General features: G+C 44.1%; 1 protein-coding gene across 2 annotated transcripts in view; it reads right to left on the minus strand.

The window, feature by feature from the left end:
* The window catches only part of GRHL2 (grainyhead like transcription factor 2), a 74,218-nt gene that overhangs the window by 15,790 nt on the left and 36,782 nt on the right, over positions 1 to 21,646 (minus strand). For both annotated transcript variants that reach the window (XM_083450827.1, XM_083450828.1), the window contains exons 9-11: positions 14,504 to 14,662; positions 2,707 to 2,794; positions 2,365 to 2,501 (exon numbers count right to left, since the gene is read on the minus strand). In XM_083450827.1, the coding sequence (XP_083306953.1) occupies positions 2,365 to 2,501; positions 2,707 to 2,794; positions 14,504 to 14,662 (384 nt within the window). The remainder of the gene's footprint in view (positions 1 to 2,364; positions 2,502 to 2,706; positions 2,795 to 14,503; positions 14,663 to 21,646) is intronic.

A 21,646-nucleotide genomic window follows, 5' to 3' on the forward strand; every position in this document is an offset into this window, starting at 1 on the left:
AGGCCCAGAGGGCTGCATTAGGGCCTCTGGTTCTCCACCCCTGGTCTACGTTGACTAGCAGTGGTCCTCTGGAACTTGAGACAAGAACTGTTTCAAGATGCCAGAGATTAAATGTGCCCATTTCTGTTACTCCCAGTTATTTTTCCAGACTTCAGTTCATCCTATGACTCCATCTGTTTGTGATTAAAAAATAAATAAATCGTGAAAATTCACACACATTTTTTGGTATACAATTGTGCCTAACTTACATTCTGTTTGCTCTAGCACTCTGCTTCTTTGTACATTGTTTGCACCTATACAGTGGTACCTCGGCTTAAGAACTTAATTCGTTCTGGAGGTCTGTTTTTAACCTGAAGCTGTTCTTAACCTGAGGTACCACTTTAGCTAGTGGGGCCTCGCACTGCCGCCGCACGATTTCTGTTCTCATCCTGAAGCAAAGTTCTTAACCCGAGGTACCATTTCTGGGTTAGCGGAGTCTGTAACCTGAAACGTCTGTAACCTGAAGCATCTGTAACCCGAGGTACCACTGTATACACATCTTTATATACACTTTCCCCTAATACATAATGTTTTTGGCCACAGAGCTGCCCTGCAAAATTCAGGAAAGTGGCAAGTTCAACATATAACTGGGCTTTGGTACATGTATTGTTCTGGGAAGTGCCAATATGGTAGGCCCATATTAAAATGCAAAGGATTTCTCCCCTGTCCCTAAGTTCTTCCATTAAGGTATGCCAAACACCCCAAGAAAGTCAGATAGTAGCTTATACATGGTATTTTATCATGCAGTTATAAATCTTTACATCATAAAGTTATATACTGTGTTTATTAGGTTAAAACATAATTCTGGCTGAAAAGGTTGCAATGCAAATATATTTTCCCACTGCACAGAGATATATGTATGGTGTATCATGCAGTCATAAATCGTTTCATCAGAAAGCTATATGCAATCTTTCTTAGGTTAAAGCATGATTTTGGCTGAAATTGTGCTGACATCTTCTATTGCATTTAGTCTCTTTCTTTGCAGGAAAAAATATTTTTAGCTGACAGCTATTAGCACAGTGTCTAGGGTGCTAATACCTTCTAAATGATGGCTGATTAAAAGAAATTAATGGTAAACTCCCACCCCTGTCAATTTAAGCTTTGTTATGCTGAGCATTCTAGGCAGATCTGATAGCTCTGTTCATCATGTTGTCTGCCTTAATATTATTTAGACCCTGAGAGATATTAACAGAGTGCGATTAAACAGAGGGGGGAAAGCTATGGAAGTAAATTCTGTTTTCCCTAGGATAGACATCACACTGAGTTCTTTGAATACAGTTTATGTATTCAGCATTATTTTAATTATTCTCTCTTCCTAGATACATTGGCTCTGCCCATCTGTTATACTTGGTCCATAGGGGGTGGGGGAGATTACAATCCAACCAGTCAGGTTTCCCACCCCTGATTTGCACAAGGAAGAAGGGAGCACATTAAGTGGCTTTTGATCGTGTAAACTTAGATGCTTAAAATTTTATGATTTTCTAAAAATTTCTTGTACAAATCAAAATAAATAGACCTTATTCACTGTTAACAGGCTATTAAGAACCATTCGTTTCAACTGCGCTGAGCAATGACAGAACAGATGATCTGTACCATGGGTAGGCAAACTAAGGCCCGGGGGCCGGATCTGGCCCAATCGCCTTCTAAATCTGGCTCACATATGGTCCGGGAATCAGCATGTTTTTACATGAGTAGAATGTGTCCTTTTATTTAAAATGTATTTCTGGGTTAGTTGCGGGACATAGGAATTGTGGGACATAGGAATTCGTTCTTTTCCCCCCCCTTCAAAATATAATCCACAAAATCTGAGGGACAGTGGACCTGCCCCCTGCTGAAAAAGTTTGCTGACCCCTGATCTGTACAAAGAAGGTCTCTGGTTCAATCTTTGGCATTCTTAGTAGGATCAGGCAGCAGGAGATGGTACCAAAGGAAAGGCCCTGCCAGTCAGAGTAAATAATAGTGGACAATGGAGGCCTACAGTCAGGCAGCTTCCTAACTCTCAAACTGAAATCAACAAAATACAAAAAGGGGGCTACGTTGGCTGGATCATGCCCATTGGGTTCTGAACTTCCGATAGCAAAGGTGGAGAACCTATAGCCCTCCAGATGTTGTTGGATTGTAGGTCCCACCAGTCAATGTTCAGATATGGGAGCTGCAGTCCAACAATGTCTGCAGGACCACAGGATCCCTGTCCCTGCTCCACAGCATCTCAGTGTTGCAGACATGAAATTATATCCTCCTCCAGGAGAATGGACCAAAAAGCCCGCTAGGATTTTATGCAGTTCTGTAAAGAATCGGGCAGTTGCGCCTTCCCTTATTCCTTACCTGCCCAGCTCTTTGCAGGTTCCCAAAATGAACGTCTGGTATGAAGAGAACCGGCTGCGAGTCCAGGTCAGCCATGGTTTTGAAATAGGTGATGTCGCTCTTCTTCTGGAGTGGGACGGTGCTCAGTTTCCCTTCAGCTGTTCATGAGAGATGGGCGGAAAAGTTCATGAGTGGAGCAACCTGGGAAGTACAACTGAGCGCAATGCAAACCAGACTATAGCCCTGATGCTTTGGCCTACAACTCCCAGCAGCCCCTGGCTGCGTAGCCATGGAAGTTGTAGCTCCAAACACCTGGAGGGAACCAGTCTGGCTAAGGCTGAAGGAAGGGCATATCTCCCTCACCATTAGTACACGGAGGTTGCGACAGCTGGCCTTTTGCTTTCTTCCTATTTTGCTTCCTTTCTTCATCCCGGATTTTCCTCTCGGCTCCCTGTCATGAGAAACACAGATATTGATGAGTCTACTGTGCACAGCGCCTCCCTCCAACAGGGATAACTGGCTCACTGCTGTTACAGCCGGCCCAATTCATTCATCCCATTATTCCTATGCCGCTTCAGGGGGTCTAGCCCACCCAAGGCAGCTCACAAATCAGAAAGGCACCATACGCGCCGCGATCTAAAATAATCAAAATGAACAAAGGCCACAGCATTAGCACATCTGAAAAAGGCCGGCTAAAACACTTATGACTAAGAGGACAACTAAATGGAGGTGGATTATATAACACAGCTCTGCAGAAAAGGTTGTTAGTAAAAGGCAGTTCGAAAAAGTTGCGTTTTGAAAAATGGTTTAACAATCCAGAACATGGAGGCCATTCACATCTATCAAGGGTAGCAGAATTCCAGAGTCCTGGATTACCCCCCCCACACACACACACTATGGGAGGGATTAAATTTGGGTTTCTGCAATTAAAGCCCATTAAAGCTCCTACTTCTTAAAAAATTCACATTCCGTGGTAAGGAAACTGATAGTATAATGTGGGATAAGAATAAATTGACATCCCTCCTCTGCTGCTGCTCTGAACCTTGTTTCGTTGCTCCTTCCTTCCACATCCTTTTTCCCCCCCATGAGAAAAGAGTTTAAAAACGCTTAATTCAGTCCAGCTTAGCAATGCTTTTGGCTCCATCTCCTCCAGGCCCTTCTGATTTCCGGGATCAAGTGGATCAATTTTCTATTTAGAAAACCATCCAGAGCATGGCAGAACTAAACACCAACTTGCAAGCATCAAGGTTCATAACCACTTTATTTTGCAGCCGACACACAGTGAAAGAAGTACATAAGGAAAATAAATGAAACGGGGCACATAATTTTGCAGAGAGACAATGCTGGCGCACTATCAGATTATGCCCGCTGTCCTGAGGCACCCGCTGGGGTTGTCTGCATCTAGCCCTTAATCCCCTTCCCCCAAGAGGCACAGGACAAATGTATTAATACCAGCAACAAAAATAGTCAGAGCTATAATGAGGACAATTAAGGGAGCCTGCAAACGAGTACATCCAAGCTCACAAACAAACATTAAAAAATGCAGATGTGTCCCGTGGGATTTAAACACTCACTCTGTTGACCTGCTGAGCCATTCTGCAGCCACTGCTCTACAATAATGTAAATACATAACGAAGGAATTCCATGCTGCTATGTGTATGATAAGGAGCTGAGCATTTAGCTGGCAATTAAACTATAACTCAGTGAAGAAACAGAAATCTGACCTGTTCCATACATTAAAATGCTCAGAAAGTTACTTGTTGGGGCTAATACTTCTAAGACATGGGTGGGGAACCTTTGGCCCAGAGGTCTAACCAGGCCTACCAGGCCTCCCCATTTGGCCCAGATACAATTTTGGCTTAGTCTCAACTAACTGCCCTACCTACACCAGTGGGAAGTGGGGTGGGGTGGCATGGCTGAAAGGGGATTTGCAGGCACTACCAATCAGCTGCTCATTGATACCAGTTCAAAGAGACAGCACATTGAACGGGGTTTCTGAAGACCTGACATCAGCTGAACTGAAGACCATTGGCAGAGAGGTATAGAAACAGAGAAAATCCAGGAAAAAGAATAATATGAGCTGATAGGACAGGATAAAAGGAAGGGAGAAGGGAGGAAAGGGGCAAAGCCAAACATCAACAAAACAGAAAACAGCAAAACTGAATAAATGTAAATTAGACAAAAATAGTTATAACTTTAAAAGGTAAAGGTAAAGGAACCTGACACTTAAGTTCAGTCGCAGATGACTCTGGGGTTGCAGCGGTCATCTCGCTTTACAGGCCGAGGGAGCTGGCGTTTGTCTGCAGACAGTTTTTCTCGGTCATGTGGCCAGCATGACTAAGCAACTTCTGGCACAACAGAACACCGAAACCAGAGCAGCGCACAGAAACGCCGTTTACCTTCCCGCGGAGTGGTACCTATTTATCTACTTGCACTTTTTGGTGTGCTTTCGAACTGCTAGGTTGGCAGGAGCTGGGACAGAGCAACAGGAGCTCACCCCGGTGCAGGGATTCGAACCGCCGACCTTCTGATCGGCAAGCCCAAGAAGCTCAGTGGTTTAGACAACAGTGTCACCCGCATCCCTTACATATAACTTACTCATTACTTAATTCAACACTTAACCTAAAGTCTATTATTTAACCCAAAGCAATTAATATCTCCTCCCTCCTAGTATGACTTTGGGTTCAGCCAACCCTGTTGAAGATGAATGGCCAAACAACATGTCTTTTTAAGGGGGGGAGGGGAGCGTGCTGCTTTTATTTTGAAGAAAAGCCGCTTTTATTTTGAAGAAAAGCACTCCCGAGGTCCCCAGTCTGTAATATATTCTTAGTTGGATCGGGGCCTCATACCAGTTTCCTACTGTAAGGCTACAATATGACCTCAATGATCTGTGTGCAGTAAACAGCACCTTAGGGGGCAAATAACAACTGGGAAAAATATGTTTCCTGAGAAAGCAGTTTACAGTCAACAGAGGGCCAACACAGCCCAGGCTGGTCTCTCCATGTTCCTACCTGTCACCTCTAGTCTGAAATATAATTAAGGATTAACTTAGGCAGAAATCTCCATAGGTCTAGACTGTGGCAGTAGATGGAAGGAAGGTTTCAGGTGTGTGCTAGGTAAACCCTGGACGTTTAAGTCCAAGCAAAGGCGACTATAGGACTGTGGCGCTCATCTCGCTTTCAGGCCGAGGAAGCAGGCATTTGTCCACATACAGCTTTCTGGGTCATGTGGCCAGCATGACTAAACCGTTTCTGGTGCAAGGGAAAGCCGTGACGGAAACCAGAGTGCACAGAAACGCTGTTTACCTTCTCACCGCAGCAGTACCTATTTATCTACTTGCACTGACGTGCTTTCGAACTGCTAGGCTGGCAGGAGCTGGGACAGAGCAACAGGAGCTCACTCCATTGTGGGGATTCGAACCGCTGACCTTCTGATCGTCAAGCCCAAGAGGCTCAGTGGTTTAGACCCCAGCGCCACCCATGTCCCACAATGCTAGGAAGCATTGGAACGATATCAAACCCCTTCAAAGCTGCAACTTCAAGCCTTGCTGGATGATGAAGAGTGGTTTTAGAAACTATTCACCCAATCACTTCATTCTCGCCAAATGATTCCAGGGTGCAATCTACTTTAAGCATGGGTTTTTTTTATATAAAAAAATTTTTTTCTGAACCTGGCTCATTTGCCACTGTGTGGATGTCAAGACTCTGAAGTTCCTGATTGCAATTAACGTCCAGGGAGCCCGACACTTGATAGGATGGAGGATTTACGAGGAGTAAAATGAGATCAGCTTCACATGTGATTCTCTCTCGTGCTCCCTCCAGTTTTCTGTCGTAGAAACCTGCAGTACAGCTGTTCAGACCAGGGCATATTGGAAATTCAGTGAAACAAAAGGAATAGCACCCAGTTGTTCTGATTGTCTTGGCTTCAGCTTAAAAATAAGATGCTATTGAGCCAGACCACTGATCCATCTAGCTCAATATGCTGACTGTCAGCAAGTCTCAAAATTCCAGACTGGGGTCTCTTCCCAGCTCTAACCAGAGATACTGGGGAACTTGCAACCTTTCACATGCAAAGCTGATGCCCTGTTACTGAGCTACAGGGTCTCTCCCCCATAAAAACCTGCCAAGATGAAGCAAATGTATAAAGGTGCATTTGCCCATAGTTGGAAGGGACCCCCCCCCCCAAGCCATTTAATCCCACTCTTTGCTTTGAGGCAGAGCTGGGCAGTTCTAAGTCCCCAACACTAAGGTATTCAGTGTTAAATAAGCCCTTTGTTCATTACCATAGACAGCAATGATATGAAGGATTTTGGCACCCATCGCCCTGTAGCGATGATCTCCCAGCTTGACACCAAAGCCTCTATTACGAAGCCATGTAATTCCGGTCTGCATCCCGCTGCCTTGCACTTTGCGTTACTATTTAAGTTGGTGCCAAATCTGTGAATAAACAAGCTACCCTTTCTGTAGCATTTTATTCTCACTTAGCAGGTACAGAAAGTGGGGCGTAAGCCGGTGGGAACCATGTGAAGATCTTATGGATTATTAAGATGCTAATGCAGGTGGCGTCCGGGTGGCGTCACAGCACAAATTCGGCATAACAGAAGCTCTTCCCTGCTGAGTTTTGAATGGCTGAACCTTTGAATGCTAATATTTGTCATGCTCCGTTAGTCATCTGCGTATTATCTTAATCATTCCAAGTCCCGAGCACGCTAATGTTGGAAGTAATTTTTGCAGGCATCTCATAAGCGCACATGCTGCTCCCAGCAGCTTTCCTTTTTTCATTTTCCCCTATTACTTGACACTGTAATGCACCTGGGACTATGCTTGGAGGCTATTATTTACATCAACTGTGTCAAAATCAAATCTGTTTGTAGTCGGGAGCCCCTAGAATCGCAGGATTTCAGAGTTGTAAGGAAGGAGGATAAAATCAATTCAGTTTGCATTGAAAGCCGAATTCAGCACATTTGCACTTCCTGAAACAGTGTGAGAACCGGAACTCATCCATCCTTCAAAATTCACATGGAGCCAAATCTTGGAATGCCATGATCTCTGAATAGCCTTTGGAGAGAGTCTCCCAGGTGATTTGCAAAATTAGATATAGATGCATCTTAAGAACAAAAGAAGAGCCTGCTGGATCAGGCCAATGGCCCATCTAGACCAGTATCCTGTCCCCACAGTGCCCAACCAGACACACCTGTGGGGAACCCTCAAGCCACATCCAAGCACACAAGCGTTCTCCCTTCCTGTGGTCTCCAGCATCGCAATCATGGCTTGTAGCCATCAGTGGCCTCCTCCTCCTCCATCAATTTGTCCAGTCCTCTTTTGGAACCACCTTCAATATGTGCTTCATAGTCAGAAGTGAAATATTTTAGCTCCACCAGCACTACTGGTACTGTTCCTGGAGGCAGTATGCTTCCGAATTCCAGTTGCTGGAACCACAGGAGAGGCAAGTGCTGTTGTGCTCAGGTCCTGGTTCCCATAGGAATATGGGTGGCCACTGTGAGAATAGGATGCTGGACTAGATGGGCCTTGGGCCTGATCCAAAAGAACTCTTTGTTTTGTTCTTAGCTGGCAGTCAGAACTAGGGCTGGGCGGTTTATCAGGACAGTAGTACCTCAGGTTAAGTACTTAATTCGTTCCGTAGGTCCGTTCTTAACCTGAAACTGTTCTTAACCTGAAGCACCACTTTAGCTAATGGGGCCTCCTGCTGCCGCCGCGCTGCCGGAGCACAATTTCTGTTCTCATCCTGAAGCAAAGTTCTTAACCCAAGGTACTACTTCTGGGTTAGCGGAGTCTGTAACCTGAAGCATCTGTAACCCAAGGTACCAATGTACAGTCATACCTTGGGTTACAGACGCTTCAGGTTGCGTTTTTTCGGGTTATGGATGCGTCGAAACCCGGAAGTACCGGAACAGGTTACTTCCGAGTTTTGGCAGTCGCGAATGTGCAGAAGCGCCGAATCGCAACCCACGCATGCACAGACGCAGCACTGCGGGTTGCGAATGTGCCTCCCACACAGATCACATTCGCAACAACAAGCGTCCACTGTATATTGTTCAAAACCAGTTTGATAATATTGTGATATTAGTTTCATAGTTTTTGAAATGGCAATATATTGCGAATCATGATGTGTGTTAGGGCAGGGCGGTATAGCGTCCAAAACTGGTTTCAAGTCCATTTCATGATATTGGTTTCATATTTTTTAACCTAGCAATATATTGGGGGCAAAGAGGGAGTGATGCAAAAATCACACAGTGGGGGAAACGGTGAAGCCGGCCAGTGCATCTACATAGCTCCATCCTTATTTCAGACACTGTGATATATCAGTATATCGCAATGATTAGCTGGTGATATTGGGATGTTGAAAACCAGATATCGCTCAGCCCTAGTCAGAACCTTCAGAGGTTCACGGGTCTTAAGTTACAAGAGGGTGAAACCTGCTGAAAACATTTTTCCTACCCATGAGTAAATTTGCAGGTGTGCTCATTCTGATAAAGGGCATCCCTGAGTGCTAAAAATCCTCCTTTTTAATCTGTCCACCTGACAGAAGGACAGAAGGCACAGTAGTTAAGATACTGGAGATAAATAGAGATGAAGGATCGCAATAGTTTTTATGAGTAGAATAGATCAGATCTTTTTTTAAAAGACCATAATAAGTGACAAAAAGACCACACCACCCCCACTATTAATTCTACCCTACTCCCTTGCAATAGATTTATGTTAAACTGACTCAGTGTTGTGGCTGATGTTTCCTTGACAACCTACTTAACGCTATTTAAAGCATTACAGAACAGCCTATCATCTTAAGATAATAAGAAATAACTGTTCTCCAGAATGTGCAAGGGCATTGAGGGCAGCAGGAATAACACGGAGAGGAAGCAAATCTCAGAACCGCACCTGCCTAATGTGGCAGAGTCAAACACAGGGAGGCATTTGTTTTGCAAATAGATTGTGCGCATATGACTGCCCTTTTAAAAAGAGAGCCTATGATCGCAATGTATGTTATGATGCATGCTCCTACAGGCTCCGGGCTTGGCTACGGCAACATGCTTGAAGACCACTTGGAAGCATGGGCTAGCACAAAACATTATAGCAGGCCCGCTGCTAAATATCATGATGGGGAACAGGTGTTGAGGTGAGGCATTGTTGCCACACTGTTGTCTTGGCTGCAGCAGCGATGCCACTCAGGAGGACTGGGATGGAGCAGGGGAAGCAGCAGGTACAGGTGTGGTTGCATCTTTGCCCACCATTGGCAACCTGGCTGGTTCTAAGTTCTCTGTGGCTAGGGACCCACACGTACAAAGATTTCTCTCTTACATCAGATCTCCCACTTACTTAATCACACCAGACTTCGTTTCAGTTGTTCTGGACAAACACCCGCAGCCAAAAAGGAGGGCCTTTGCAGTCATGGCTGCCAGAGTATGGAATAACATGCCTCTGGAATTGAGGAGTTGTTCCTCTTTCCACAGAAAAAGACTTTTCTTTTTCATTATGGTTTTCTGGTTTCTCCCTACAGCAGCATTTCTGGCAGGCTGATATATTTCTGAATTATTTTATAATGCTTCGATATTTATTTATTTATTTATTTATTTATTTATTTGGTAATTTTAATTTCTCTCTGTGTGCTCACTGCGAGCTGCTCTGAAGACTTGCTGCAAGAGCAAGATATGAATTTCATTTATTTATTAAACACGTATGCCGCCCTTCATCCAGAGATCACAGGGCAGTCCACAACATAAAAATACAAAATGGCAACACAAAATACATAATAAAAGAAAAACAATAACCAATATTTTGTTGAAACGCTTTCAGCAAAATAAGCAAGCAAACAAATATATTGGATCCACCATTCATCCCCTCTCTCTCTCTCTCTCCTTGAGATGCTTGGGAGAAAGACACGATTGTGAGGGTAATAATTAAAATAAATGTCCCTTATTCACATGTTGCAACTTATGTGGCCCTTTATTGCCCTCGATGGAGGTGAGTGAAAGAGCTGGTTGTAATTTGTATTTCGTAGTGTAAGTAACCTATGCTGGGACCCTTATGGTAAAGGAATCTTACATAGAAATAAAGTTGGCATGGATTTTGTTTGTAGACCAGATGTACACTTTGTGACAAATGACTGCCTGGGAATAGGCTGTGTTTTGGGTATGGCTGGTAGCAACAGCTGAGAGTATGCGGGAAAGTGCTAAGGATGGGTTTGGCAGATGTGTTGGTGGCAGGTCGTATGGGAGCAGCTTCTATCTCCTCGGCTGTTTTGATTTAACTGCGAATGAGGTTTTAATCTGTGATTTTTTGTGTGTGTATTTTTTGCATGTGAATCCTGCTTGTCATTTCCCCTCCCCTTCTAAGATAATCTTTTGCCTTCTTGCTAAACATGCTGCCTCCTTGCTAAACATGCTGCATTTCATTTGTGATGTTTTATTTTGATATTTTGCAAAATTTATGTGTCTAAACAGATGTTGTGAACTGCTCAGAGTTAACCCCCTGCGCTCAGAATGGTTAAGAAGTATACCGAAATGATCTAAAGAAAGAAAGAATTCTTTAAAAGTTGGTCTTTGTTTATCAAAACAAAGAGCATTCTCATACAATGCCACTAGATGGCATAAACAGACTTATGGAGGTAAAACAGGTACATTCAAAATTGGGCCCCTGGCCTGCCAGAGGCTCCACTATCCACTATGCTGACTCCTAGGGAAATGGAGAGCCCTACAGATCCCCTGGACACATGGTCAAAACAATTCCTCTGAACCGGGTGTCAATGCAGCTGGAGAAGCATCAGATTAACATGCTCCAAAACGGACCGATTCTGCCAAGGCAACAGCATTCTGCAGCCAGTTGCAGTTTACAAACGCTCCTCAAAGCCTGCATGCTGCAACAGTCTAACCTGGATGTACAAGAGCACGTGGGGCAGATCTGCCCTCCCAAGAAAAGGGAGCAATTGGCGCACCAGCTGAAACTGCGCAAAGGGACAGCTGAGCATCCGGGAGCCAGAGGACTTGAGAAAGACTCCCACACTGCACACTTAGAATCATAGAATCATAGAATTGGAAGAGACTACAAGGGCCATCGAGTCCAACCCCCTGCCAAGCAGGAAACACCATCAGAGCACTCCTGACATATGGTTGTCAAGCCTCTGCTTAAAGACCTCCAAAGAAGGAGACTCCACCACACTCCTTGGCAGCAAATTCCACTGTCGAACAGCTCTTACTGTCAGGAAGTTCTTCCTGATGTTTAGGTGGAATCTTCTTTCTTGTAGTTTGGATCCATTGCTCCGTGTCCGCTTCTCTGGAGCAGCAGAAAACAACCTTTCTCTTGATTCTTCGGAGGAAACACTGTCCAGAGGAAGAGGAGAAATTTCCCCGTCTCTCTGCCACAAGTCCTGAGTCACGTTTTAAGAGCATCTGGTCTCCTGGAATACCCGCTGTCTTGTGCACTTAAGGATTTGGCCTGAAAACTCTCAGCCTAAGGCTGCTAATGTGAGTGAGACTATAACTGCACATTATGGGGGAAGGAAGCGTAGGACATTCTAGGATGCCTTCTGTGTAAATTCACATTTGTTTGCTGTCCTGGCCTCTCAGATTAATGAACATAATAATGCAAGAATAGACTGCTGGATCAGACCAATGGCCCATTTAGTTCTCACAGCGACCACAGCACTCTCCCCTCCTGTGGTTTCCAGCAACTAGTATTTAAAAGTATGGCTAGTAGCCATTGATAGCTGTCTCCTCCACAAATTTGTATCACCCTTCTAGTGATGCTTGGCTCAGAGGAGCAGGTGGGAAGTTGGTGGAGGTTGTGAGAGCAGCAGGTAACCGGAGACTTCAATGGGACACTTTTTGAACTGAAAGCCCTTTTGGACAAAGAGCATCACATCACTTCTGTGTCTCACACAACTTCCAATCTGATCTTTACCATTTTTACTGAGAAATAAGCCAGATTGAATTCATTGGAATTTACTTCCTATGAAGTTTGCTTAGTACAGGAGCCCACCGCCAGGTGTGGAAACCTATTTAAGCCCAAAGGCCGAATTAAACTCATGGGCAACCTTCCAGTGCTTGTATGTCAATGGTGGGTGTGGCCAGAGGCAAAGTGGGTGGAGCAAGGGATGTGACCTTTTACCTTTGTGCAGTAGGCTGTACTGCAAACACACAGAATCCAGATTTTTACACACACACACACACACACACACACACACTCCATCCAGGTAAGGAAGAGACCTGGAGAAGAGGCCTGAGAATTTGAGTTCCCACCTGTTATGCTAGTTATGGTGGTAAATAGTAGTTAATATCTGATGATACTCCATTTCACCATTGGCCCTGATTTACGCGGCCCCACTGCAGATAAGAGTTGAGTTTCAATTGTTGTTCATGACTATTTGCTCTCAGGGACCACTTCGCTGGGACTGCCAGATGTTGTTGGACTACAAATCCATCATCAGTTGCTCAGTTGGTGCGGTGCTTCAAATCGTGGTCTTTTTGCTGCAAAATTCTGCAAAAACTGTTGCCAGACTTTGGTACTGGTCTGGAGTGAATTGGACAATGTTGGGTTTTGAGGTAATAACCATGGCCCTAGGTTTGAGTAGCAATTGCTCAGTTAGTGGGGCACTGCAAAACACAAGAGTTTTCGCTGCAAATCACTACCAAAAAAAGACCTCAAAAACCCTTCAAAACTTTGGCACAGGTTTGGAGAAGATCCCAAATTGTGGGGTTCACAGTTAATTTTCCTATCATCTTTGTCCACTAGCCATGCTGGCTGGGGTTGATGGGAGTTGGAGTCAACAACATCTGCGAGGCCACAGGTTCCCCATTCCAGTTATAAACTATATTTTATTGCCATGTTCTTTAAGGCAATACTGCCCAGAAAAGTTATCAGCTCCCGATCACTAGGCTATGGATAAAAATAAACCAATAACAACAGGCTGCAGAATGTTACAGGTAGAAGCAATCCTTGGCCACTTGCTGCCTCAGGCCAGTCTTTGCATGGGTGACCGCATATATCCTATTTTAAGACTCAGTGAGCTATCCAGGCTCCAGGTTTGATAAGGGTAACATTTTAACTACCCTGTGCTCTTTTCTCCTACTTTTAAGATGGCTTTGATTAGATCTGTCAACACTCATTTCCTTCTCCCCAACCATGAAATGTGAAGTATCAATTAAACGGATAGATAGTCAAAGCGATGAATATGTATAATTCAAAGGGCTCAGCTCCTTGTCGTCTGTAGGTCACTCCTGATGGGGCCCATGCTCTTAAGATCTTTCTTCCCCGCCTTCCCCTCATTACTTTTCAAAATCTGGCAAACTGGGGGGGGGGGGGGAGCCCCTGCACACGCCTTTGAAATTTACTGAGATTTTGAGCAGGCAGCTGTATCTTCAGATTACTGCAAATATCTGACCTTTACAAATGATAATTAAAATATAGCACTTAAAATTCATTGCTTCGATATATATTTTTAAAGGTTGCTAATCACGGCTGATAAGGAAGGAAGGCAGGAAGATCTGGCTGTTTGCACAGCACACTTTTTTTTTGCCTGTTCCCACTAATATCCTTATATTGAGGTTAGAGGATAAGCCTGGATAGCTCAGTTGGTTAGACCATGGTGCTGATAACGCCAAGGTTGCAGGTTCGATCCCTGTATGGACCAGCTGCATATTCCTGCATTGCAGGGGGTTGGACTAGATGATCCTCAGGGTCCCTTCCAACTCTACAGTGCTATGATTCTGTGACTTGGGTATTAAACACCAATACCAGACCAGACCAGACCCAAAGAGGTTGTGTGGCCTGGTGAGAGTCCAGAGGAAAACACAGAGAGGCCTACTCCCAGGCCTGAGGCTGTTTTAGATTTTATGGCTTTCTTCATCTATTTCCCACCCCCCACCCCCCCGGTTTTGCAATGCTTTTGTTATATTTTTATAATCACAGACGCCAAAGGAAGCCAGGAATAAAGCAGCTTCCCAAGACATTCTAGGAAGTTAAAATGGCGGCCAAACTAAAAAGCAGAAGGAAACAGCAAGAAAAGTAAAGGAAAATGAATGCAATGAAACAAATGTACAAATAAATGAACAAATGAGGTCTTTGATGACTAAAATAATTGCTAACGAACAAAAAAAGTCTTGCTCACCCCTCTCCTCTTTTCAGCATTGAGTAACGTACCATCTTACCTTGTCACAGAAAACCTTGATCTGGCAGAAGGCACGATGGATGGGTTTATTGCTGCGATTATTGTAGCTGTACGTGTCAATCTGAATCATCAATGGAAGCCCCTTGACTCCTTTCTGAGAAGAGAAGTCTGTGCTCAGGCAGTTCACCGTGATGAAAATCTGATTTGGAGAAGAAGAAAGTTTAAAGTAGACTGGTACAGAAGCGGTTGCTATCCATGAAGAGAATTCAATGAAGTCCTGCCTCTATTTAATATTTAAACTTCCACTTGCAGCACCATATGAGAAATCGATCCCTGCTCAATAGAGGTTTGGAATTATTGTTTTAAGGGTTTTTCCAACAGTGAAGTGATTTGACGAAGCCAACTCAGCTATTCAGCTCAACTCACCTGTTCGCACATGTGATACATTAGAATCAATAAAAGAATATTACTATAAGAATTGGCTGACTCATTCTAATCAATATGTGAAATCCCAACCTTTTCCCACAACCATTTCCTGATCACTCAGCACTATGGGAACAGTCACCACATGCAGTCTTTTTCTGGGCAGTTATTGAAAGGTGCAACTTTTTAAAAGGCCCAAACTCTAAGCCCCATAGCATTTTGGCTACTGTATTTTTCGCTCTCTAAGATACACTTTTCCCCTCCTAAAAAGTAAGGGGAAATGTGTGTGTGCGTCTTATGGAGCGAATGTAAGTGGGAGGCTCTGCTGAGCGCTTCCTTTAAAGAGCCACACACACACTTCGCACGCTCTTTAAAGGGAGTGCGGCTCTTGGGGGAGCCTTAGCCATGCGCAGCCTCTTGCAAGCAGGGTTTGAAGGCTCCCCTTGCCCAGGAGAGGCTGTGCATGGCCAAGCAAGAAGCCAGGACAGCCAGCGGGATCGTGCGCTGAGACCCCACTGGCTGTCCTGGCTTCTGGTTTAGCCGTGTGAAGCCTCCGCAGGGCAGGAGGAGCCTTCATTCCCGTGCCCTGCAGAGGCTTCACGGGGCTATCCAAAAGTGACTGTCTGAATAGCCCTGGAGCTGCCAGTCTACAGGGCTACAGATAGAAGGATCAATGGTCAGATTCAGTGTAGGGTGGCTTCCTACTTTCCAGTGGGCCTTATGGTGGCACTGCCGATGGCTAAGAATACTAGCAAAACACAGAATTATGCAAAGACTTAAGAAAATCCACTTATATTTTTTCCCTATTCAATGGCATTTGTTCAGAAAATGAAAGATGTGGAAAAGATTGGAAAAGATGTGGGGAAAGGAAGACTAAAGAAAAAAGAAGACGGATCTCAGGGAGATATAGCTAATGTGCCTTACAGGGAGAATTTAACAGCATTCATCTGATTACAGAAGTCGATATTACTGTCCGTTTTTTTTATGGTGCAGCCGTCTCAGCTTGTTTGCTCGACCGAGCTAATAGCACAGCGGCATTTCTGTACCTGATGGTATCACAACGCTGTGCTTGCAAACAATGCAGTTGAACTTTAACTGATGTGAGGGAAGTCGTCTGGGAGAAATCCGCTTTAGTGGGACGTGCAAAATGGACTGCATTTCCTGTCTTAACATAAGCCTCGTCCAGGGATTTTCTGCATGGATGATGCACTTTTGAAGAAGCGGGGCAGCAAGACTGTCCCCTCCCCACATCCTGCATTGCACTGAGCATGCCCCCTGGTTGTCTGCATAGGGCAAATGAAGGAGCAGCCTTCAAGCGGCTGGAACACTGTGAGGTCATCCAGTGGGCGTGGCCAGTGCCCCAAGGGATGCTGGGCCAGCACATTCCTGCTGCCCTCCTCTCCACACATAGGGTTGCATGCATGCAGAATACCTGAATGGGGCTATACGGAGGTGGGGGTTTTTCTTTCCCCAGTCCAAGGACCACATTCCATCCAGAGGGAAACTTTCAGGTGGCTAGAATGCAAAGCTGGGCAGAGTAAGGACTAGGATGTTTACCTTTCTACAGCAGGCTACATTTCTACATGGCAAAGCCAGAGGTTTAAACACGATGTCTGTCCAACCAGGGATGGAGAACTTATGGCTCTCCAGATGTTGCTCTATAACCTCAACATCCCTGGCCATGCTAGCTGGGGTTGACGGGACATGGAATCCAACAACATCTGGAGGGTCTCCCCATCTGTGCCCTACACATTATGAGAACAGCTTATTATAATTCCAACCATCTCGGACTACCAAAGAATACATGCTACATATGCAAGGATACTGTGCATTGGGTCAAAATGCCTGAATCTCAAATACAGGAGCACTAACAAGAGGAAAATTCAAGCAAGAAACTTTCAGATAGCTGCCCTGAGCTTGGAAAAGCAGGATACAAACCAGCTAGATAAATAAATTCAGCTGCAGCAAAATTATATTGATGGAGAAGCGGAGATAGCTGAGTGATGGTAATTGATGACTACAAAAGGCCATCATTTTAGAAGATGGAATATCATCCTCCTGACACCTTAATAGATCAAGTCTCTTTAACAATCAATAATTTTAAACTTATGGCAAACCCCTACACACAGAGGGGTGGGGGGCAAAAGCTGTAGTATCAGTATTAATGCTGTGTTATTTTGCATTATAGGTACTGGACTAGAATTAAGGAAGACCAGTGACTTTTGCAAGGTTTCACGCCTCGGTACACTGCCCTACTAGCCTCCTTTAGAAACAGTAGGGAGGGAGGGGGCTTTTAACTCGAAAAGGCCAGTCACAAGAATGTGACACTGAAGCTATAAAATGTGCTTTGAGTGTGCTTTTAGTTTTAATTTAGCTTCATGGCCAAGATGACATCAATGCTCTATCACCTTTGCTTCTGAAAGATGACTGATGCTCAATTATCTAGATTCTCAGGAGCCTTTCAGGGATGTCTCAGAGCATCATTTATTCTCATGCTTCAGAAATCTGCTCTAGGTAGAAGGGCACTTTGATGCCACAGTGACAGATGCTCCAGAATAAGGGAGGCTGGAGGGAAGGTGGCAGAGATTAGAACAACCAAACATCACACTAGTCAACAAAGAAAGATGTACCCCTGATTGCAAAATACAGCTAGTGAATAATTACGTGCCTTTGATAAAATTCTTTCCCCCTCTATTCCACAGCAAATTGTGCATGTTCTAGTGAACACTTATGATCCGTGGAACAACAACACAGTGGTCGTTGGAAATGGCCCACAATGGGCAGAGAGGAGAAAAGTAGTCTATCTAGCAGCCATAGTAGAGAATGCAGACATGTTCTCACCAGGATTTTCCTCTGCAGGGAAATGCATGGACTCCTTCCTACTATATGGGGAAAGAAAGCAATATGGGGCACTGGGAAAGCCTGAGCGCATATTGGTACAGAAATGGACGCCTAGCTGCAAAACTTTTGCTATGGCTGTCATCACTGGGTTGGGTCAAGTAGAGATTATAATAGAACATAGGCATTAGGAACCTAGGAAGTTGTACTGTACAGTCTGACCATTGGTCCATCTACTTAATTTTGTCCAGTTAGCATTGTAGCTGCTCTACAGGGTTTCATCCCTACCTAGAGATATCAGGGATTGAACCAAGGGACTTCCTGCTCCACCCCAAACTTCAACTTCAGGGTCAAAAACTCTGGTCTGAAGTAGTCATACATGCTCAGGCTCAAAGAGGAATAGCTGAGGGCTTCTGCATGGAGAAGCATCATTGGAGGGACCACAGGTTCTCCATCCCATGCAGTGGCAGAAGAAGGGGACTCCCAGAGGACTTTTCCCTAAAGGCAAACCTGCTGCAAGTTGCAAGCCTTAAGGTTACACTGCCCAGCTTCATCTCTTTTCCTTCGAAAGCAGATACTACAAGGCAGCCTGATGACAAGTGTTGGTATCTAATCTGCAGAAGAGAGATAGTCGAAAGATGTATGCGGGTAATTTCGACTCTCAAACGTCAATACCCAAGCGCCATTGCCTCAGGGCTTGGCACTAATTAGAGAGATAAAGGTAGGCAGCAAGTTTGCTGGCATTTGAAAAAGGAAAAAAAAAGACACCAAGAAAACAGAGACAATGTGTACAGATGGGAGAAGAGATAGGTTGGATTTTGGCTCAGGGCACTGCAGATATATGATCACAGGGCAGAGTGGGAGAGAGATCCACATATACTTATCTCTTGTGTGTGAAAATACAGTCAGCTCTATTTAGAATCTAAACTGTATAAAAGTCTTAAGATTTAAATGGCAGGAAAATAGCAAATAGGCAATCTCCCACCCTCATTTGCAATTCTTAAATATAAAAAGGGCCCTGAAAATTCATATTATCAGCAGCAACTCCTTATCAGTTGAAATGTGGCACTTCCCCAATCTGTGTTCTGCATAACTTACTGACAGAAAGAGCAGGTAGAGGCTAGAATAGCCACATGTTATTTAATAACTGTATTTTTCGTATTTGGAACACTTTAATATACTGGTTTTTATCTGCTCTCCACAGAGGCTGTATGTGACATGAATCAGGGTAATATTAATGGGGATTTAGGACGATATTACTTGCAGCATACCCATTCAAATGAATGTGCCAAACTTAAGTCATATTTATTCATCTCAGTGGTTCTACTCTGATCACCACCCTTAGAAGACTCAAAACTGATAAAAGGTTTTGCTGAAATTGAAAAAAGGTCTTTATTGTTCAAAACAATCAAAGGCTGAGGGGAGAGAACTAAATAGAAACTGCAGGGGCAGGAAGAGACTCTTTGGTGAATTTGAGACAAAAGGATATTTCATAGGTGTATAGCGCAGCACAAGTGTTTAGTTTATTACATTATCCCAGCAACCACTACAAGTCTCCATGTGGGAGAAAGATACATGTGTAAAATGAGAATTAACATTTGATTTTGCACAATATATACAGTGAAGTCGCTGGCTGTACAGCAGGCTTCATAGCGCCTTCCAGATGTTTTGTTTCCAGATGTTAGCTTAGCGAGGAACAACTCACATACCAAAACTGATGTGGAAGCCACTGTCAGAAGTAAAAAAGATAGCTAGGAAATGGTTTTGACAGACTTGCTTTGCTTTCTCCCTCAGAAAATCTCAGTGTTCCCACATTCACTTATTACCAGCTGAAACCTATGGAAGGTAGCATGGACAGAAACATTACAACACACATGAAGAAGAAGAAGAGGAGGAGGAGGAGGACTTTGGATTTGATATCCCACTTTATCACTAACCTAAGGAGTCTAAAAGTGGCCAACAATCTCCTTTTCCCTTCCTCCCCCACAACAAACACTCTGTGAGGTGAGTGGGGCTGAGAGACTTCAAAGAAGTGTGAGTAGCCCAAGGTCACCCAGCAGCTGCATGTGGAGGAGCAGAGACACGAACCCGGTTCCCCAGATTAAGAGACTACCGCTCTTAACCACTACACCACACTGGCTCTCATACTGTTTTGTGTTTGATTTATTACAGTCACAGATGCTGTTCAGAGGATTATATTTCTGACAGAATGCCACGTTTAACAATAAATATAAAAACTCTGAACTGAAAGCGGTTTTTCCCTGCTTTCAGAATTTTTCTAGCCAGGATGTCTCCTACATCAGTCTTAAAAATTTTTTTTTATAGGCCTTCAGTTATAATGATAATAAAAAACGCCTTATATACAACCTTTTTGTTTATTTTCTTAAATCAACAATCAGCTGCTTAAAAAATGAAGAAGAAAATACAGAAGGCCTAAATGGTCTGGTGTAGTATATTCCTGAGATAAATTTGAGACTAGGTTTCTAGTACCTACGGTTTGGAAACATAGGAATCCGCTGTTTACTAAAGGCGACCATTTATCCATCTAGCACAGTATTTTATTCTCTGGCTTCCAGTGGCACATCGCTTGCTGTCTGCAGGAACTTGTGTCTCCCAAGCCAAAGCAATAGTCTCCCAGCAGGGACGTTGCTGCCACTTACTGGGAGGACATGGGAGACACGGAGGAAGGCTGTGTGAGTGTGCCGGTAGGAGCACTTGACCAGCTTCTGAGGTCTAGCTTCGAGGGCCTTCTGGCGGTTCCCACCCTGCGAGAAGTGACGTTGGAGGGAACCAGGCAGAGGGCCTTCTTGGTAGTGGCACCTGCCCTGTGGAACGCCTCCCTATCAGATGTCAAGGAAATAAACAACGATCTGACTTTTAGAAGACATTTGAAGGCAGCCCTGTTTAGGGATGTTTTTAATGTTAGATATTTTATTGTGCTTTTAATTCTGTTGGGAGCTGCCCAGATGGGTGGGACATAAATTAATAAATAACAACAACAAACAACAACAAAAATAATAATAATAATATACTGCCAAACCACCCTCCTCCAGCAAGTAGCAATGGTGCCCCTGCCAGCAGGTTGCCACTACAGGCAAGATGCTCCTATTTCATCTGGGACCTTCATCACACTTCATGAACCTAGGACCCTCTTCATGCTTAAAACAGCAAGGAACTGGATAGTTGTTGTTGTTTTAAAGGAGAAGCTGTATCAATTATTTATTGTTACAGGGCATCTGATCAGCTCCAAAAGTACAATTGCATAGGATTGCATGGTCAGGAACTCATAAGATGCTTTAAATATCTTTTCAGGTCAGCCATTGCCTCTAAGCAGGGCATTCCATTGCACACAGACACATGTTGCATTTTCCTGACATTACCAGTTGAAACGATTAGCTGGATTTGTCTTGGTCTTGAATCAACGACCGGGCCATTTCTCAGGTTCTGGACAAGGACTAAAACAGACTAAGATGGATGTTGGGCGGAATTGCTGTGAAACTGAAGTAGCCTCCTCCTCAAACTAGGTTTACAGAAATGTGTTGATATGCTGTATATTTCATCTGTGGTAAGCTATCCTACTGGAGTTGTTTTTCAGGATGAGGGGGTGGAAAAGGAGGATTTGGCAGTTCGTGATATTTCTTTAACAGTTCTTATCAGGGAATTCTTTGCGTTTGTTTTTTACAACTTCTTTCTTGAAATAAAATTATTATGATGATGATCAGCTAGCAGGTGGTGTAAAAGGCTTCAACCTTGTAATTTGGAGAACCACTGTCAGGCAGAAAATATAATTCAAAGATAGATGGACAAATAGTATGATGTGGCAGAAGGCAGCTTCCCATGTTCCTAGCAACTTTTGCATGTTAAAAACAAGCATCCTTTGGGGGGGGGGGCAAGAACTGTATATTCAACTCTAGGGAGTTCT

The sequence above is a fragment of the Podarcis tiliguerta genome (assembly GCF_965153285.1).
Source record: "Podarcis tiliguerta genome assembly, chromosome: 7".
NCBI classification, from domain to species: domain Eukaryota; kingdom Metazoa; phylum Chordata; class Lepidosauria; order Squamata; family Lacertidae; genus Podarcis; species Podarcis tiliguerta.